Source organism: Carettochelys insculpta, chromosome 9 (genome assembly GCF_033958435.1).
Source record: "Carettochelys insculpta isolate YL-2023 chromosome 9, ASM3395843v1, whole genome shotgun sequence".
In the NCBI taxonomy this organism is placed as follows: Eukaryota; Metazoa; Chordata; order Testudines; family Carettochelyidae; genus Carettochelys; species Carettochelys insculpta.
The window spans coordinates 31,026,774-31,048,003 of record NC_134145.1 but is presented as its reverse complement, the minus strand read 5'-3'; the positions used below and the strand labels follow the sequence as shown (position 1 = coordinate 31,048,003).

The window sequence follows — 21,230 nt, the reverse complement described above, 5'->3', positions numbered from 1 at the left end:
TCCCTATACCCATTCTTTAACTTACGGTCCATCACACAGAACCATCCTTAAGGTTTTTCTCCATACATTACTTTAAAAAATGCAGTAATTCTGCCACAGGTAAACTATACACATTGAGCTGAATGGCTTGTGTATAAATGGTGGCTAGATCTGGTTAAAAAAAGAAAATGGGACAACTTTTGCTTGTAATTTTCAACACATTTCCATGTTTTCTCAGAAAATTTTTATCATGACTTGCAAAAGTATTTTTAACCTCTTTAGACAATAGTAGAATGGTAACACTAGGTTCTGAGGTAGTCATCTTTGTTTTTACAGTCAAGATTTGTTTACATTTTACCATCCAACAGCAAAATAATCAGGAATACTTTAAGGCTTGTTTGACCTTTCAGCTTATAAGAAAATTTTATACAATTTCAGAATATTTAAAATTTTCTCTTGGCAGGCAAAAACAAAAGCAAAAGCTTTAGGAAACCCTTGAAACTATTTTTCAGACCTAAATATACAACAAGTTGTTTACTTATTGCTAATGCTTAAAATAATTACATTTTTTCATACCTGTCTCTTGCAATATTTAAATATAGGCTCAAGACTTGGATCATCAGCAGCACTGAGGAAGATGGGTGGGATGGTTGTCCCTTGCCTCTCTCCCAATTGTGAGGCTGTGAGAGTCTGAAACAGCCATCATAAACATAGAGCAGCCAATTAACTGTTCTAAGTTATGCCACCTAGACTGGTTACATACATTTGCCCACTCTGTATGCCTTTAATGGGGGATTTCTCAATGGCCTGTTTAACTAAGTCTATTTTGCACGGGTGGAGTTGTGCTGAGGATCTAGCCCAGTATCAAGATACAGGTAGAAATAGCTAAGGTTGCTCATAACATTCTCTTCTCTGTTTTGTGGCTATGCAAGAATGGTGTGTTTGTGTCCGTTTACCTAGATAACTGTCCAGAAGATATTCCTTCAACCTCAGGGTTTTTTTTCCTTCATCTCATCTTTAGAGACTTGCTTCTCTGCTGCTCCCTGACAGAGCAGTGATAGATAATCTGGACAGAGTAAAAAGAAACATAACTTCTTCTCCCTAGTTTGTAGACTGTATAGAGGGCACATGTTGCTCGTACCTTAAAGAAGTTCCATATTTGGTACATTGAGTCAATATACAGTGGAGTTGTGTGTTTCTGCGATTTTCATGTAATGAATCCTCTGTGATACCCATATGGAATTTTATACTCTGATTTTTGTACCAAAAATAGTGTGTGATTCTGTCCCTTTTAAAAATAACCTTTCCTTGTATTTTTCATACACTTTTCCTATTTGCTTGAAATGTAGGTTGTCTCCACAAGTGAACAGCATTCTTTCTACTCTCCCTACATCTGCTACGTGTTATCTGGTACTCGCCTCTGACCCTGATATTCAGCACAGGAATAAGAAGAACTGCATCCCATTTAGCAGGCTGCTTGCATTTTAACTCCAAATGATCAGTGGCTGTTAAATTAGCATGTTTCAGGAGCAGAAACTGCTAAGACAGCATCAGGACTATTTAAAGGGAGCTCTTCCACCTTCTTTTGCATTTGAGATAATTGAGCAGGCCTCCAGGAATAAGCATATCAGCAGAGTAAATTTAGGAGAAAACTTTTATATAGACCAGGATTAGCTTTCTTAAAACAAAACACGTCTAATATTGACTTGTTAACAGGGGGAAATTTGACAATAAAACATGATTTGCTTTTCTTGGTTACTGAGTAAGTTCATTGTGCATCTGCACAGAGAATCTGTATCATTCCCTGCAGAAATATTAGTCTCTGAAATATTGGAGGCCCAGTGTCTGGATTCACAGCATTTCATTCCAAGACTAGTCTTATCGACTTCAGTGGGGTTAGTCACTTGGAATACGAATATCAGAATCTGAGCCTAAATGTGAAGGTACAAATACAAATCTGTTCTTTTTAACCTGGTCATATAAAGCCCATCTGATATTTTCCCTACCCACAAGGAGGAATTAGAATTGCTTATTTGGACCCTACTGTGGAAGAAACAGGCCTGCCAACTTGCCTGCCAAGAAGAGAACGATTAAAACTTTGGGAACTGCCCAAAACAGAACAGAATCTATTTGTTTGTCTCTCAGACTTTTCATCCTTTCTTCTTTTCTTTGCTAGGGTTTGATGAAGTATCCTCCAATAGTCCAGTAATCCTCAATCCCACATCCCTAAAAGTTGAATTATAGCTCTAGTCATTCAGTGCTATTTGCTGAATGATGTGGTTGACCGATGGGATAATCTGTGAAGTTCTCTGGTGTTCTACAAGACCCTCAAACTTTCATCTGCCATATATGATTCCCTTTGCAGCTGCTTTTGAAGCATTAAAATGAGAACTGGCAGTGAGGCAAGGAGTGTGTCTCATTGAGTGTTCATGACTGCCAAGACATGTCTATCCCTTGGAGGTTGACAGTAAAGCATATGGTATCTGTGTAGGTCACAAGTGCAAGCACACATTGCACCAATGAGTCTGCCACAACTTTATAGTAATGGACTCGCAGCGGGAATAACTGTTTTGATGACGGTGATAGATCAGTGCATCTAGACAGAAGACCATCACCTGGGCCATAAACATGTGACTCACATTTTTTTCTGAAATGGCTGTGTCTTCACTTTCCAAGTATGCACCATTATGCATATCTGTATTTACAATTCACACCACTGACCAGGAAGAAATAGATTCTGAAGATGCTCATTATGTAATTAAAAGATTATAGTAAAACTAGGTGAAGGATGCTGAGGAAAAGATCAGTTGAACTTATATCAGGAAATAAAAATTTATATATATGGTTTTTAGACTTCAGGTTCCCCATTGTGAATACAGTGCCGGCTCGACAAAGGTGAATTCATATGACAATGTGAAGGGTGTTGGTTTTCTTGTTCCCAATGTGTGTGTGTACATCTAGTAGACGTATGTTTGCAGTAGGCTGGGTTTTGTAATTCTACCACAGGTTAAAATACAATTCTTAAATAGATGAGCTTCTCACCCAAAATCTATTTGTTTGAGAAAAGGCATAATGAAAAAGGGTATCAAAGAATTTTAGAAGCATCTAGAATTTCTTTCTTGTTGAAGGTGCATGAAAAATCTATTTCTTGGCTCCCTCTTCAGTCTAAGTGGATTGGTTAATTTGAAGTGTCGTTCCCTGGGAAGGAGACTTGCGTTTTGGGCATCGCATCAAAATTGTATGTGCTTAGGAAAAACTCCTGAAGTATGTGTGTGGGCTTGGGGGGGGAGGGGTCGCTGCTTTTTTCTTCTTCTTCAGAGATTGGAAATTATTGGTTGTGGAATTTTTTCTAGTTATGAGTTGTTTTTTTTTACCATTGCTAAATGAATAATACTGTGTGCTGATTCAGTCCCAAGCAGTCTGCATTCAGGTTTTTTTTTTTTTTTTTTGGTCTTGAAAGAATATTGCAAGTACCCAAAAATGGTAATTGTATCATTTGTTTGTCATGCCTGTTTTTAAATATGGATTACTCAGTGGATGTATAAAATGTTCCTTAACCATATTTTATAAAGGCCCAAACTGTAATCCTAAAACAATTATCTTGGTAAGTGCTTCTCAGTTGCCGCCAAGCAATAACTGCATCCCTGTCTTCTAAAAAGGAGTTTAAACTGAAGACACAAATTTTATATTCTTATTTAATTTTCTTGAGGGTAAACTAAGAAAATAATATTTTAAATAATTGCATTCTGGCCCCTGTGAGATATCAGCATAATTACATCGAAGATACCTTTATTTACTATGCATTTATTGATTAATAAAAAACACATTCTGTTTGCAAACCAAATGATTGGTCCAGTGGCACAAAACAATAATGCAATGAAGCTGCTAATTCATTAAATTGGAATATTGGGATTGAATTACTAATTTGTTGGCTTTAATATCATGTTATAAATTATATTATCCTAAAATGTAGGAGGAAAATATTCCCCTGATGGTGGTTACCTCCAGTTCCAACTAGTAAGGTTATATATAACTCCAGGGAGATGAACTAGGGGAAGAGGCACTGGAGATTTTGCAGGCTGACATGGTCCCATAAGAATGTAGTGTAGTGTATGTTGCAATAGCCACAACTTTAAAAAAAAATCCAGGTATTTAAAAGTTTTGTGCAGAGGTCATTGTTGGAAACAGGTACGTAGATATTGTATTGGATTACTGGCCTGTGAGATAATGGAACACGAAGGTCAAGCAGAAATTTAATGAGGGGAATCAGGGAGAGAGAGAGAGGAGGACTTCATAAATCTTCAGTGTTTTCAGTTCACTTCTATCCACCTTTAGCATTTTATTCAGGAAAATTATGCCTTAAAGCCTTTCCTTCAGTATTTTGCAGCCTATTGTTCACTTTTCCCCTTTTGCCGGCTTTTTTCTAAAGAGTCCCTTGCTTAAATACCTTAGAAGCTGCTTGGAGAACCCAACAGGAAGCCCACATGAACACATTAGATTGCCTTCAAAGGTTCCATATTGCTCTTGGGTCTCAGCTCCTTAGAGTGAGACAGGCTGGAATGCCCAAGATTGCAGACTACAGCCATTTGAGACAAAGACCATGTTCCTTCTGAGAATTGCCAGGGTCTCAGTGCTTCATTCTTTCAAAAACCTTCTGTTTGTTTGTTACTGATGTACAAAAAGAAGCCTCCTGTGTAACAGAAAGATTTAATGGTGGTTGTTCATTTCAATGATCTCAGAGGGGAAAGTATGACAGTCTTCTCCTTTGTTAGATCTCTTATCACTTCTCAGACTTCTGCTCGGGCTCCCCATTGGAAATCAGCCATGAGTGTTCTGTTTACTGTACGGTGGTTATATATAATAAGGCAAAATTTGCAAGGTGTTCATAGAATCACAGAGCTGGAAGGGACCTCAAGAGGTCTTTGAGACGTCAAGAGGTCTTTGAGTCCAGTCCCCTGCCCCAAGCAGCATCAACCCCAACTAAGTCATCCCAGCCATGACTATGTCAAGGTGGGACTTAAACCTCTACAGATGGAGATTCCACAACCTTCCTAGGCAATGCATTCCAGTGATTCACCGCCCTCCTGGTGAAGTAGTTTTTTTTTTTTTTTTTTTTTTAATATCTGACCTACTCCTCTCCTTCTGTAACTTCAGGCCATTACCCCTTGTTCTGCTGTCTGTCACCACTGAACAGTTTCTCTTCATCCCTTTTCAAGCACCCCTCAAAGTTGAAGGCTGCTATTAAATCACCCCTCAGTCTTCTCTTCTGCCAACTAAATAAGCCCATATCTCTCAGCCTCTCCTCATAGGTCACGTGCTCCAGCCCCTTAATAATTTTGTAGCCCTCCGCTGAACCTGCTCCAGCACATCCACATCCTCTCTGTACTGGGGGGCCCAAAACTGGATGCAATATTCCAGATGTGGCCTCACCAGTGCAGAATAGAGGGGAACAACAACCTCTCCTGAGCTGCTCAAAATGCTCCTCCTAATGCACCCCAATATGCCATTGGCCTTCTTTGCTGCAAGGGCACACTGTATATGCACATCCACTATAATTCATAGATCCCTTTCTGCTGTACTGCTGCTTAGCCAGTCAGTCCCCAACCTATAACAGTGCTTGGGATTCTTCCATCTCAAGTGCAGGACTCTACACTTCTCCTTGTTGAACCACATCCAATTTCTTTTGGCCCAATCCTCCAATTTATCCAGGTCACTCGGGAGCCTATCTCTACCCTCCAATGCATCTACCTCTTCCCCCTAGTTTTGTATCATCCGCAAACTTGCTGAGGGTGCAATCCAGTCCCTCATCCAGGTCATTAGGGGTTAAGGATGGCCACAAATATTCAAAGAGATAAGCATCTCCAATATAAATGGACTGAAGTTAACAAGAATCTATGAAGTGGCATGGGACTGTTGATGAAACAAGAAAATCACCAGTTTAATGGCACCATTTCAAGGGTGCTACTACGATGAGACTAGTCTAAACTACAGGAAGATGTGCTGTCTTGCACACACATTCACTTCTTTCTTTTGATTTCTGGTTGTATTTTAGGTCATCTCTCATCTGATTCACAAAAACAGAAAGATTGTATTTAAACCATCCAGGCTTAAACATTCAATTGTTTCACTCCTTCATGACTAGAGGAAAGCAAACTTCCTTTTGTAGTTAGAGGAATGGAGCTGGCTTAGCCTTGCCAGAATTGTACCACTGCCCAAGGGTTATTGAGCTTTCTCAACTCCCATTGAAGTCACTGGGAACAGAGGGTGCTTATTGCTCCTCCAGAGCAGTTGATCACCTGGAAACTAAAGATGATTGTCTTTACAATGAGAAGTCAACTTACATGCAGCACAAGGGGGGGGGGGGGGCTCTACAGAGAATGGAGAGAGGCTGTTCTCAGTAGTGACCAGATGGCAGAACAAGGACCAGTGGTCTCAAGTTACAGAGACGGAGGTGAAGGTTGGATATTAGGAAAAAAAGTTTCACCAAAAGTATGGTGAAGCACTGGAATGCATTACCTACAGAGACGGTGGAATCTCCATCCCTAGCCATTTTTAAGTCCTGGCCAGGATGATTTAGATAGGGTTGATCCTGCTTTAGGTGAGGGGCTGGACTCAAGGACTTCCTGAGGTCCCCTCTGGCCCTATGATTCTAGACACCATAGACCTTGATTATTTCTAGAGACTCAGAGAGGTTCCATGATCTTGAGCCCCAGTTTAAGCTGGTTGTCCAGCATGCGTTTGAATCTTATCTTTATGTGCCTTATGGGCTTGGAGTATTTAAGAGCGTTTGCATAAAATAAATATTATGAGTGCAAGAAAGGTGCTAGTTAGCAAATGTGAAACAGAAACAGATTCTGGAGTAACTAAGCATTCACTTTTCTTAACAGATTTGGCCCAGTTGTTTGTTAATTCTGCCAGGGAAAAGATGCTAATGTGTTTTATGTTTAACTTTATAATATATTTTAATTCTAATATAAAATAATATAATTTTAATCAATATTCTTTCTAAATGACTTTTCTTTTAGGGTTATGATAATGGAGATACATCGAAATGCAAAGTATGTACAGCGGAGGTAAGTCATTCAACTGTTTTTTCCATGTTTTCAGGAAGTACTGGATTGATGGGGAGATTAAAACTTTATAACGCATGTTCTAGTTGTGTGTGTATTGAACGCGTGTCTAAATACACAGTATCTGTGTGCTGCACTATTTGTTCTTGAATATTACCAATGCATACATCCATATTTAAAATGTAATTAACTTTTGTGACCATCTCCACCAAAGGGCAAGTCCTGCAGGTCTTTAACTGTCATCCCAACACATCTGATATATTGCAACCCAGTCTCTTACTTCTGCTACAGTTCTGTGTCTAAGATCCCTGGCTTTTGTGGATGGTCATGCTGCTGCTGTTCATTCCAGTCTTCCACCTCCTATCCTGGAAAAACAGCAGTGGCAGAATTCCAGAAAGTAATATACATGCATTTGTGTCTATCGAGGATGTGAGTGATGTAAGAATAAATTTGAATATTGATTAGGCTAAGTCAGTCACACCAGAACAATGGACTGGACTAAAACTGAGTCCTTACCAATGCTCCCAGGATTTTACCCCGCGACCCTGCTCGCCGTCTACGGTGGGTCTAATCACAACGGGGTTTCAGGGTGTGTGAACTGCGCTGCTGCGGTGTGTTTACCCAAGGAAGAAATGCGGACAAGGTGTTAGGTTCAAACAGGGAGAAAGGATTTATTTAACAAAATAAAAGTGTGGATTATGGTAAGCTGGGTGACACAAAATATATGGACCCTTGTTTTTCTGAAATAAGCACAGGATTTAAATACTAATTGGCTTATAGCCTTAAACAATAGGTAACTGCTATAACAGCACTGCTATCTAACCCCTTAGCTACTTACTGCGCTTCCGGGACGGGCCGTGCAGCCTTTGATGCGTGCTGTAAAATGGAAAGGATAACTTCAGAGCTGTATTGTATTTATTTATTCCTGGATCTTCCTGAGGTTCACCAGGTCGCTCAACCCTTGGCCGACTACCGCGGGGAGCAGATCTTACTTAGAATAAGAATTTGCCTGCGCTAAGCTAGGTCAATTCTCTAGTTAAGTGGGTTGCCCTGCTGGCCAAGCAGGGGAGAGCCCAGTATATGTGGGGTTTCCTTCTGAGAGGTTATCCCCTTAGTTAAATGGTGGGGTTTTCCTAGTTAAAGGTTATCCCCTCAAAAATGGTACTGTCTATTTTGACCACCTTGTTATGGTAGCCCTTTATTGCAGACCTTCATTACCCTTAAAGGGTTACTAAGAACACCAGGGTTTTCCCTTTATAGGGTTATCCCTGACCGCTCTACCCTCCTAAATAGGGGGGAGCTTATAGCTCTGGATTATAATTATAAAGCAGTTTGCCTAACTACCCTTCTGTGTGCATGTAATAGTTTTAGGCTAGACCAATAGCATTGGCCTCCTGTGCCTTTACAAAGAGACAAGGGGTACAAAATATAAGACGTAGATCATGGACTTGGGGAAGTCCCAATCCATTCTCTGTACAAAACTATATAAAGCTATTCTTACATTAACTGCTCACCAAATTACTTATATTGACTTTAAACCCAGACCACAAATACCTCCTAATTCCTGCTCTGTAATTCAGGCGCTGGGCCTGTAGTTCTCTTCGAGCTAGGAAGTTATGACCCTCACGGCGCGCTTGTACGGCAGCCGCGTTAGGTCAGATAGTAAAGGAGGAAGAAAAAGAGAGCCAGGAGGAAAAACCGGCTTGGTTAACAAAAACCTCCTCTGTTTTTTAGGAACAACCGTGATATTTCAGACACCGACCTGAGCTAGGGTCGGTGACTGGAAGGGCAGGGTCGCTGCTGCGGTTTTCCTGTGCAGGGCACCGTTGTTTAGGCGGTGCAGTCTGCCAGGCAAACCCTCCGGATAAAAGAACCGGAGCCTTACTAGTGATTTTTTGCTCTTTGTAGACTGGAGCTCTTCTGGTCTTTTGGCTGGAACTCTTTTGTTCTTCGTCGGCCCACAGCGGCTAGCGAGCGATGACTGACACGCAGGTCAGCTTCGGCTCTTCCGCCAGCGATGTTCGGCTACAGGCTCAGTCCAGCTCTTAGCTCAGTCCTTCTCTGTAGTCTTCTTTCTTCTTTGTCTGCTCTCCTCCGAGGTCTGGTCCGGAATGCCCCAAGCAGGGCTGCTCTCCTGAATATATGCAGCCTGGGTGGACCTGTTTGACAACTTCTGCCTGCTAGGTCCTCCTCAGTGCCACAATGTATCAAAGGGGCATTTGACTACTACATATGTATAAGGATTCTAAATTGACCAATCAGTTTGAAACCTTTCAAACCATAACTTCATACATATTCATAGCCCACCGAATATTAATTGCAACTGTCATTCTCTAACTGTCATTTTCCAGCGGCCATTTTGTGTATCTAAACACCATTTTAACAGTAAATATATTTTTCAATTTATTTAATTTTGATGTGGTTTGTGAGGGAAATATGTCACCACTGCTGGTAAAGCAGATTATAAATTTTAAATGCTTAGCTTAAGGGCTGTTTGGTCAGGATGCAGGGCAACCACACAGACACCACGGCTCATGGACAGGGACATATAAATCACCTCAGAAGAGGATTTTTCTACAGTGTCACTGGAATAAACTCTCATCGGATGTTCATATCAGGCCCAATCTTCTGAAGTATTTCCTCGAAATCAGTTGGATCAAGAATACCATTGGTAAATGACACTGTTGCTAGCCACTTGTAAATATGCTAACTAACCCTTTCCTGTGTGTCACCATATATACCATAGCTATCATTATCTTTTCCCTTTGACACACCATTCCCAATTCGAGACAATTCCTTACTCTCCCAATTCTTGCTTTAGAGTGGCTTTGCGTCTTCTCAGCTCAGCCACACACAGCCATGTGTAGTTGAAGCTCAGATATCTGAGAATCCCCTATCCCCGATACCAATCAGGATCAGACAAGGCACCCGTAAGTATGACATAAGGAATATTAGAGTGCATCCAGGGTAGGGATCTAACAGGCTACATGTATCCAAGTTGAAAACAGTGGGGCGTCCTTGAATAAAACACTGGTATGGGGACTTTGGCAAGACCAGAGGTAAATTACCCATCATTTTTTCTTTCTAGAGTTGTTTCCATTTTAGCAAGAGCATGACAAACCCATTACCTTTTTAAGCTTCTCGGTAGCTGGGCACTTGGGAATAAATGTGCACCAACTAACTCAAGAAGGTGAAAATGATCTCTCTTTGCACCAGAGATGGTTAGTGTCCCAAAGGGACACTTATTCCAGGGCTATGGCTATACTACAGCAATCTGTTGACAGAAATTATTGTTGGAAGATATCTTCTGACAAAATTTCGGTTGGCAGATTGTGGCCAGACAGCAAAGCGGATTGGAAAAGAGATCCACTCTGTCGACAGAGTGGCCGGACTGCCTGGCTGCTCTCATGACAGAACGGCCTACCAGAATCATAGAAGATAGGGCTGCCCAGTGATGCGGAAGCCCAGTCTGTCAACAGAGGGCCCCCCAGAGCATCCACACAGCTTTTTTTGTCAACAGATTCTGTTGAGACAGGCATTCTACCTCATGAAAGAGAGGTGGAAAGCTGTTGACAAAAGTGCCACGTTCTGTTGATTTACTGATGACAACGTATTTTTAGTGAGGATGCTTCACGACTTCTGTTGACAAAATTCTCTAATGTAAATGTAGTTCAGGTGAAAAGCAGACATTGTTTCAACTCCACCTTTCCCAGGGCATGCAACTGGCACTACTCAGGTTTAGGAAAGCTCCAGGTGCCTTGATCTGTCCCTGACAACATATGGGGTCACTTTTGGGGCTGTGCTAGCAGGTTATGGTCACACCTCATTGCATGTATTTTGCAGTTGTTCAGACTTCTTGTCTGCCATCTACTCTACCTCTGCAGCATCAGATATTATGGTAATGGGGACCTAGATAAAGCAGAGTTTTTGTCCCTTAGGATCTTTCCGTTATGGACTAACCAGCAGCAATTGAAATTAGGACTTGGTTCTCCATGAGCACAGACAGTCATTTCTCAGGTCTTCCTCTCATCCCCAAATCATTCTGTACGTAGGTTTTAGGCTTCTGTTAGGGGTCCATAAACCAACAATTTTTACATGAGCCTTGTATAATGGAAGTTGGAATCGGAATGCACATGCTGCATCTACATACTGCTAAGGAAAGGAGTTTATTGCTATTGCTTGTCCTCACTCTCTTTTATGTAAAATAGTCCTGAGCGAATTCAGCCATTGGGAAGGAAAACCTCTTACATGCTGGATCAGGGTCAATGCACTTAAGAACTGGTTCAGAAGATTAAAATATGTTGACAGCAAAAAAACCAAACAAAACCAGAGTGAGAAAATACAGTGTAAACACACACAAACTTGTGATTCCCCAGTAAGGTTCCAGGAACCCTTTAAGGGGCAGGTTACAAGCAATCCGCTCTTTAAAAAGAGCTGGCTGAGATGTACATGTGAAGGAGTTTTGATGATGCTATATATAGCCTAGAAAACATACAGCTCAGGTGGTTCCTGAAGTCGTAGCATACCTGTTTTCTTAATTCTAGAAGCTTAGTTGAAGAACGTAGTTTTCTTATGTTCTATAAGCTTGAATAATATCACAATATTTTAATAATTTTTTTAAAAAATTTGTATGTAGAATACCTGTCTGCACTTCTATTTCCATAAAAATCTGCTATTTGTAGATTATTATTGCTATTGCAATTTTAGCTTCAGATTCTTATGAACACCTCAAGGTTTTGACATTTGATGTCTCAGCCATTTCATTCACATAATGCAAATCTACTGGATAAAATGCTGTAAAATATGCAATAGCATTCTTCTTCACATTTTAAAAATATGTAAGTAACGGCCTCAGTAGCACAGCTTTCTGCTTCATCATATTTATTAAATCCTGTTACTTCCTACGAACTGGCAGTAGGCATTTTTCTATCAAAAGCCGTCAAAGGTTGCTTTCCTGGTTATATCAGGTGAAACAATCATTTTGACAGATACAGGTAATGGTATTTGGAGGCTATGGCTCAAAGGTTCATTCTTTTGTGTAATGTTTACCTCACCTGACATGTCTTGTCTTGGGTGCCAATCTGATTCTTCATCTGTATATTATTTAAATAGAACCAGGAGAAGAAGTAAAATCAGAAGAACAGTCATATTGGGTCAGATCAGTGGTCCATATAGCCTCAATTTCTGTCTTCTGACAATGGCCAGTATTTCAGAGGGAATGAACAGAACTTGGCAATTAGTGATCCATCCCCTGTCATCCAAGCCCAGTTGCTGGCAGTAAGTTTTAAGGAAACCCAGAGCATGGGGGTTGCTTCGCTGAACATGTTGGTTAATAGCGCAACCATTCTCCATAAGCTTATCTATTCCTTTTTTGAACCCTGTTATTCTTTGGCCTTTATAGCATCCCCTGCTAATGAATTCCATTGGTTGACTCTGTGTTGTGTGAAGTACTTCCTTATGATTTCTGCCTATTAATTTACTAAAATGAATTACTTAAATTAACCCACCCGTGGTTCTTGTGTTATGTGATGGGGTAAATAACTTCTTTATTCACTTTTTCCATATCATTCATGACTATCATCCTCTTAAACTGAATAGTTCTGGTCTGCTTAATGTCTCCTTCTTTGGAAAATGTTCCATGCTCCCTAAGTATTTTTGTTGACATTCTCTGTACTTTTTCCAATGGTAATGTATATTTTTGAGGTGGGGTGATGTGATGAGGGCAACTTCTCCACACTGTCATAGAGCCTTAGAGTGAGTGGTTGTTCCTTGAAACCTCTCTCCTATTGGCAGCTGCCTACTCAATCAGGTCCAGGTATGACCATATACAAAAGAGCTTCAGAACAAACGAGGTCACTTGCTGCTGCAGGCCGAGGTAATGAGAACATCATCCCTGAATGGCAGAGGGAACTGTAGCCACTTTGAACAGAGCAGTGGCTGGCTCTGGGGCTGAGCAGCGGGGACCCTGAGATAAGGATCTTGTGGCCATGAGGAAGTGGCCCAGAAAAATAGGGCAACACTGACAGAGGTTACAGAGGAGCAGCAGGTGGCTACTATTTACAAGGTCCCTGGGTTGGGGCCTGGAGTTGAGGACAGGTCTAGGTCGTTCCCCCACCACCACCACTTGGCACTGAGAAAACGGCTAGTTTGTTGGTCAGGCGTATCTCTTTCCTCTGCCCATCCCTGGAAGAGGAAAACACAGAGGATGACCTAGCTGGAGGGCTGAGATAAGAAGAGGATGCCGCGGTCTTGGCAGCAGAGACAGAGTGTCCATGTGCAGAACGTGCCTGTGGGCATTGGCCTTGAACTAATTTCCAACACGAGCAGGAAGAGGTGCCACTCTGATGATGAGGCCTGCAACCCATGACAGGTGACCAGAAAGGTATGCAGTATTCAAACTGTGGGCATACCATGGATTTCTATAGTGGCATTACGATGTTTTCTGTCTTGTTATTTCTTAAGGGTTCCTAACATTCAATTAGCTTTTTAACTGCCACTGCACACAGAGTGGGCAGTTTTCTGAAAACTTTTGCTCAGTCTCCAAGGTGAGATTAGCTGCTCCCATTCAAGAAAAAGATCATGGAGACATGGTGTGCAGTTTTCTGAAAACATCTGCTCAGTGTGCAATGGCACTGTATAGCTTGGATTATGTTTTCCAACATGCATTCTTTTGCATTTATCTTTTAATTTCATATGCCGTTCTGTGGCCTAGTCATCAGTGTGAGAGATCTCTTTGTAACCCTTTGTGGTTAGCATTGGACTTAACTAACTTGAGTAAGTTTGTATTATTTGAAAACTTCAGCACCTCAGTGTTTACCCTTTTCTCCAGATCCTTTATGAATGTGTTGAACAGTTGTGGTACAGTACACAGCTGGGGTGGGGCTCTGTTATTTACTTCTCTTCGCCATGAAAACTGACTATCCTTTCCATTTTTTAACCAGTTACTGATGCATGAGAGGACCTTTTTACCCTCAGAATTCCCTATTTTCTTATGAGTTTTTTGTGTGTCTTTGTCAAAGGCTTTCTGAAAGTTCAAGTAGACTTGTCCACATGTTTGGCCTTTCAAAGAATTTTAATAGGGATGTATGATTTCCCTTTAAAAAAGCCATGTCCACTCTTCTCCAACGTATTATGTTTGTGTTTGATAATTCTGTTCTTTGCTATAGTTTCAATCAATTTGCCTGGTATTGATCTTAGATTTACTGGTATTAGTTGGTTACCAGGATCACTTCTAGATTTTATTTTTTAAATCAACATTTATTAGCTATCTTCCAGTTGTCTGTGTAGGCTATATGGCTAAACTTCTTGCTTGTCTATAGAGATATACCTTATAGATTTATTATTTTCTTATGGTTTTGGTTATAGGCGATTTATATTAAGTAGTTTGATTGTAACACAAGAGACTTACAGGCCACATCCTGTGTGTTGAACTAAGGCAAAGTTATCATACATATGCCTGGGAACTTTCACACAGAGAACAAAATCAATGTGCATATATTTGGGACTTTTCACCTAGGCAGAGCAACTTTCAATCACAGGGATGCACAAAGCATGGGGTGGACCCTCTTGAGCATGTGTGAAATTTCTTAACAGGGCACAGCACAATCGGCTGCTGGATCCCAGACTCATCCGTCTCATTAAAAATGTTGAACTTTGTTACTGTTTTTGTGTGTGAATTCACATTTATATGCCTATTAAGAAAGTTTGTACATTCTGCACACTTATTTTCTTATGCATGTGGAAAGGGGTTTTTTATATGAACGTAACTGAAATTTCCATCAGTTCAGATTACATTAGACAGGTTGGAGAGGATGGGGGACTGCTAATTTCAGGGATGAAAAGTGGGACCTATTGTCAAAGTTTGCTCACCCTGGTTCCATGGCATGAAGACTTCCAAGAAAATACCTTCAGACTTAGCAGGTATGTAAATAATTTGAAAACCTGAAATAACTGGCTAAGACCAGACTGAATAACCCAGTAGGACAGAAATAACAAATGTGATAACCACAAAGGGCCACGACAATGAATTAACCCATATGATCAATGGCATACTGATCAGTTATTCTCCAGATCTTAAGAAGTAGGTCTGTCCCTTGAAAGCTCATTACCTAATAAATAATATTGTTAGTCTTTAAGGTGCTACAGGACTGTGTTTTTGGTTTTTGTTTTGACCTATAGGAATAAGACACTTCACCATTAGTGTGGTAATGAAATAAAAATAAAAAGAAAGGAAACATCCCCTACAGAAAATGTATCAAGTATAATTATGTCACTGTAACATATTATAAAACTGGCATACCAGGTGTGGGAGGTGCCAGAATGCCACTGATGATGATGGGGAAGGCAGTGGTGATGAGGAAGATGATGACTAACATTTCAGGTTGTTCTAAAGAGAATGATGTGATTATATGGAAATCTAGTTGTATGTTACCTATATATTATGAAGTTGGGATATTTGTGACTTTTTGTAACTGTACTTGTGCACAAGAGTTTCAACAGTGTGAGTGTTGCAACCGTGCACATCAGGGTTCCTGATGACAGGATAATTTTAATATTGGGCCTGATCCTCAAGTGAAGGATCTGTCAACTATAAAGGTGATAACTGGAAATTTGTAAGTAATCTACATAATTATGCAAAATCTAAAGATCCAGCAACATCTGGTAAAGATGCTGACTTATGCAATAGATTACATACCACAATTAGTAGTTTTACAGTTTCATGTTTGCATTCCTTCTGCACACTTGGTAGACTATCACTGGATCCCAGTGTCTCATTACTGTTTACTTATCTGTTTGTTCCCAAACCTTCTCTATTGAAACAAAAAAGCAATCTAGTAGCACTTCAAAGACTAACAAATTCAGTAGGTGATGAGCTTTCGTGGGACAGACCCACTTCTTTAGATCTTCAGATCTTCTCTGTCTTTGGATCTGAAGAAGTGGGTCTGTCCCACAAAAGCTCATCACCTGATAAATTATTTTATTAGCCCTTACAGTGCTACTGGACTGCTTTTTTGTTTTGATAGCCGTGTTACCTATATAGTCTATATGCTATCTCTCTGTTACTTCTCTCTTGACTCCTCAGTCTGGGACCATTCTCCAGATATTACCTGAAAACAATGGCTCAGTTTAGAAATCTTAGTCACATCCGCTGTAGTGAAGGCAGAAGCAAAGAATCTATTTAGCTTTTCTGCAACAGCCTTCATCTTCCTTGAGTGCTCCATTAGCACCTCCATTGTCCAATGTCTCCACAAAGGTTCATCATTCTTTCCATAAAAGGAAGTGAGTGTGTGTGTGTGTGTGTGTGTGTAAGTAACATGGAAAGTTCTGGGTTAAAGAAGGCTTGATGAAAGTAAACTGCACAGTAGATAAAAACACAACATAAAATGGTGAATATATATTGTAGGTGGAGTGTTAGTATCACATATTATTATGATTGGCTGACATTTCCCATTCTAAAACCGCTTACAGTTGTGTATTATTTTGACAAACTTGAACAATTTAGCCTGAAATTTTTCATGCTGGGTAACTGCCTCTAGAATCTTTCAGCCCAAAGGTATAGTGGTTTCTTGGAGTGTAGCTACGAAAAACATGGTGATTTGTCCAAGTTAAATTCTGCTGACTTTCTCCTTGAGAAACTAGAGTGCCCCCATGCCTTAGAGGAGAACTTGAAGGTTGAGAAAGCATGATCATTATGGCAAGGAGATCTGTGGGGCAGAAGGAGACTGGAACTGGAAACCAACAGTGGGAATAAAGACAGAAACTGAGACTGGGCATTGAGGGGGAAACTGAGGCTGGCTATACAACTGAGAGAATAGATCAGAATGGTACTGGTTGAGCAAGGATACTAGAACTGAGAGCAAGAAGGAGGAAGGCTGGAAAAGTCTGGGCAGAGAGACTAAACAGGTTGTATATGTGACTGGGGAGAGGGGGTGGAAGGCAAGGGGACTCGCTCAGAAGGATAATACGATTAGAGCCTGGGAGGAGGGGAGTTGATCTCATGAGGCAATGTGTTACTGGTTAAAGATATTGGTACTGGGAAAAAGAGCCAAGGATGAGTAAAGGGTGGGACCGAAACAGAGACAGGTTGGGAGGGACTGGGCTTTTTGGGCTAAGGTTGGTGGGGGAGTGGATAAAATAATAGGTTGCCAGTGGAGAACACTCCTTCTCAGAGGCTGGAATGGGACACAAGATTACCGAGTCTCCCCATTCATTTACTATTGGAAATATCTAAGTAACCCCCGCTAGCAAAGTGTGCCTCATAGAGGATGCCAACCTACTACTGCTATCAGTTACTCCATTAGCTCAGCTGGCTGAGGTCTTTGCCATGGATCTGCAAGTTCCAGCCTGGTTGATAAAGTACTATGTTTGTGTCATTATGATGCTACGTATTGTCTTTTTAGTTTGCATTTTAAAAAACTTGGGAAAGTACACTCCAAAGGAATATTAAAAGAACATAATTAAGACTGCAATGTCAAGCATTCAGTTAGGAAATACCAGATTTTTTTAAGTTGCCTGTATGTCTCCCTTGTGTGTATGCATTAATTAGACAACCCCATTCTACTTTTCCCACAGGACCCCTGGTTCAGTCAATCCACCTAACGATTGGTGCTCACATAATGAGCAGCTAAAGTATTTTGTTTCTCCTCGCTGTTAGTGTGTGGCCATGGGCCTTATTTACTGCATACTGCTCAAAGCCTGCTGCAAGGACAGAAAAATAATTCCTTCTTAGGTGTCTCTATGTTGAAAATTACTGTCATCTGATCGCTTCATAAATATTCATAGATTTATTTTTATGATGCCCCTGTGCAATGAGGAGATCTTATCCCCATTTTACAGGCGAGGAGCTGAGACACAGATTAAGGTCGAAAGTGCCCTTTAACTCTGTGTTCCAGTTGGAGATGCATGCAACCTGATGTTTTCAGGTGGTGTGAAATGAGTACGCTTTCCAGTTGCTCATCACTTCTGCAAATCAGAATCTAGCACCTCAAGTCAGATACCCAGAAAATGAGGAACACGCAGGTAGTGACCACCTGTGAAAAATATAAGGGACCATCCTAGCATTACGTAGGAACTCTGTGGCACAGGTGGGATAGAATATGATTCTCTAGAGTGCAGTTCAGCTGCTTTAATCTTTCTCTTCTTTCAACCTCCAATCTCTAATTACAACAGTTCTCAACTTGCATAACCACAAGAGTCATGGCTCTACAGACATCATCGATTTTCTTCACTACCCACACCTGATATGTGGTCCATTCTGACGGAGGCAGGGATGGTGTAAAATAAGTAGTACATGATTGTATGAAGGTGGTCTATTAATGCATTACAGTAACCCCTCCCTCCCGCTTTAGCAGACCCTCCATTTCGGAAACAATCGATGTCCGCCAGCCCTCTCACCCGTTGTTTCCAAAGTCTACTGATTCCACACACTCGCTGGGAGCAGCCATCGCCACAGCTGGGGCCTCTGCCTCAGCTGAAGCCGCCAGAGCAGCAACAGGAGCCACCCCACGGCTAGTCGCAGCTGCAGCTAGAGCTCACTGGGGTGGGGTGCAAACGTGAGGGCCATCTGCCCAAGTATGAGCCCCACCACTGGCAGGAGGAGCACGTGGTCGCTCCTGCAGCTGTGGCAGCGGTCCAGGCTGTGGCGAGGCTCCTGCTTTCGCCGTGGCACATAGTTGCTGCAGATGTGGCTCTTCTGGTGGCTGTGGCTCCAAAAGTTCTGGTATTTTGGGGGGAGGGGGGAGGGTGCCCTGCGGAAGCCTGTCTGGGGGACGCTAGGGTGAATGCAGTAAACTCCTGCATATAACAGACTTTTGGCATTAATGAACACCCCTTCCCCTATAGTCCATCACAGTGAGGGTTCACTGCATGTACAAGCCTACAAATTATGGTTGCACAACTAACTTTTGTTCTGGCATTTCCTTAGCTTCTGAGTGCTTGATTGTGCAAGCTTAACATTATTTTAATATAGGTGTTTTGGTTTGTAATACAGTAATAGAGTTTTATAGAGCAGATTGTATCCTGTCCTAGCATGTGTGAACAGGAGGAGCTGAAGTGAAAAAAAGAACAAACTGCAGTACTAATGTGAAGAAGAAACAGGAATTGTCACTAAGAGCTGAATTTTAGTATCTGTCGGAAACAAGTCTTTCTTAAATAAAGAATTGAAATATTAGTTACATAGACTTTTTAGTTTTCTATAATCCTCAGGTTTGGTTCTAACTTATGACAGTGTGCTCTGTGTATTACCCATTTAGCGTACAACAGAGGAATACAAGGGGTTCTCTAACTTTGTTTCTTTTGAGTGAATTTAAAGTTTTTGTATTTTGCAACTTACCAAAGTGCTAGTAGTTTGTTAAAACAGAACATTATATTGACCTATGTCCCTATGTCATGAAGCTGTTGTGAAGATTAATAATTAGATAATGTTTGTAAAGCACTTTATATATGTGAAAAGTGCTATAAAGTGCTAAGTATTATTATTACAGCATGATAGAGATCACAAAATACAAGTGAATTAGCTCTAGGTTTAAGCCTTATAAGGCAAAGCATACCAGGGGCAAAATAACATTGCAGTTATTTTTCTAACATCCAGCACTTCATTAACTACCACACAGGGTTATATAATGCTGTGAGAATCTAACTTTGTAAAGTTTAGACTCCTAGCAGGAAAAGTTCTCACGGGTTTTGCAGGCAAGACTTGTATGTGCAGCTCTTAAGGTCACTCAGAGTTCTTCCAGCTATGAGGAGCTAACTGTTCTAGTTGCATGTGCAGGCACTTTATCTGCTTTGGCTCTCCCAAACTCAACTCTTCTAACAGGGATGCTGCTGATCCAGCATGGTTGTGAGCACTATGAAATACACTGTCAGATTCTTGGCTGCTGTAAATCAACTTAGAATTACAGAATCGTAGGGCTGGAAGGGACCTCAGGAAGTCACTGAGTCCAGCCCCCTGCTTCAAGCAGGATCAACCCCAACTAAGTCATCCTAGCTAGGACTTTGTCAAGCTGGGACCTAAGAACCCCTAGGGACGGAGATTCTACCACCGCTCTAGGCAATGCATTCCAGTGCTTCATCGCCCTCTTGGTAAAGTAGTTTTTGCTAATATCCAACCTACTCCTCCCCTTCTGTAACTTCAGACAGTTGCTCCTTGTTCTGCCATGTGTCACCACTGAGAACTGTTTCTCTCCATCCTCTTTAGAGCTCCCCTTCAGGAAGTTGAAGGCTGCTATTAAATTACTCCTCAGTCTTCTCTTCTGTAAACTAAATAAGCCCAAATCCCTCAGCATCTCTTCATAGGTCATGTGCTCCAGCCCCTTAATAATTTTCGTTGCCCTCCATTGAATGTTAGTACAGTAGGGGCTGAACTTTTTCCCACAGAAGTTAGGCTGAAGTCCAAAGCTGCTAAGCGTCCTCAGAGGTGTAATTGTGCTGCAGCACTAGGAAGGGGAATGTTCCCCCCAGCACAAGGGGGGCAAACTATGTTCAAAGGTCCTCAAAATACTTTCTATTCTTGTAAGCTCAAGCCAAGCCTATGAATCAAAACAATCTTCTAAACCTTTTGAAGGTTAGCCATCACTAGTTCTACACTGCTGTGTCTCTTCCCTCCAGATCTCTCTGCTCTCAGGTTGCTTGACTCCTCCAGGAGCAATTAGTAGTAGGTCTGTCTCAGCTGGAGGTTCCCTGTAAGGAAGGTTCCTCTCTGCAGAGCAGTTACAACTCTTTTCCATTGTCTGGGCTAGCCTGAGGCATGCCCTCCTCTCTGTTCTCTGCCTTTGAAATAAAAAATAAAAAGCAGCTATCACTGCTGCATTAAAGAACAACTTGCACACACATGAACTCACACTCCCATTTAAAAAAAAAAGAGAAAACATTTACTACAATATTGTGTGCCTCATTGCAGCGCATGCTCCAAATAAGAAAAAAAAAGGTAATTTTAGAATGACACAATATTTTTTTTTCCTTTTTAAGGTGTTATGTGTGTAATTTGCCTAGTCGATGTGAAAGCATCAGATCTTATGAGTCAAACTGACTGATGATGTCTAGTGACCCATTGGAGAGGAACCAATGATCATATCATGTGCTGTGACCAATGATATAGGGAGCTGAATGTGAAAAGTTCTAGAACGCAAACGTAAGTTACTAAATTAGCTGAGTCTAGGGATTTTATGGTAGCTCTCTGTCAAA

The 21,230-nt window shown here is 41.1% G+C and overlaps 1 protein-coding gene across 1 annotated transcript in view; it reads left to right on the top strand.

Moving 5' to 3' along the window:
• Nucleotides 1-21,230, top strand: part of LOC142017806 (uncharacterized) — a 232,334-nt gene that overhangs the window by 40,288 nt on the left and 170,816 nt on the right. The window contains exon 3 of the mRNA XM_075003079.1: nucleotides 7,005-7,052. Within this exon, the coding sequence (XP_074859180.1) occupies nucleotides 7,005-7,052 (48 nt within the window). The remainder of the gene's footprint in view (nucleotides 1-7,004; nucleotides 7,053-21,230) is intronic.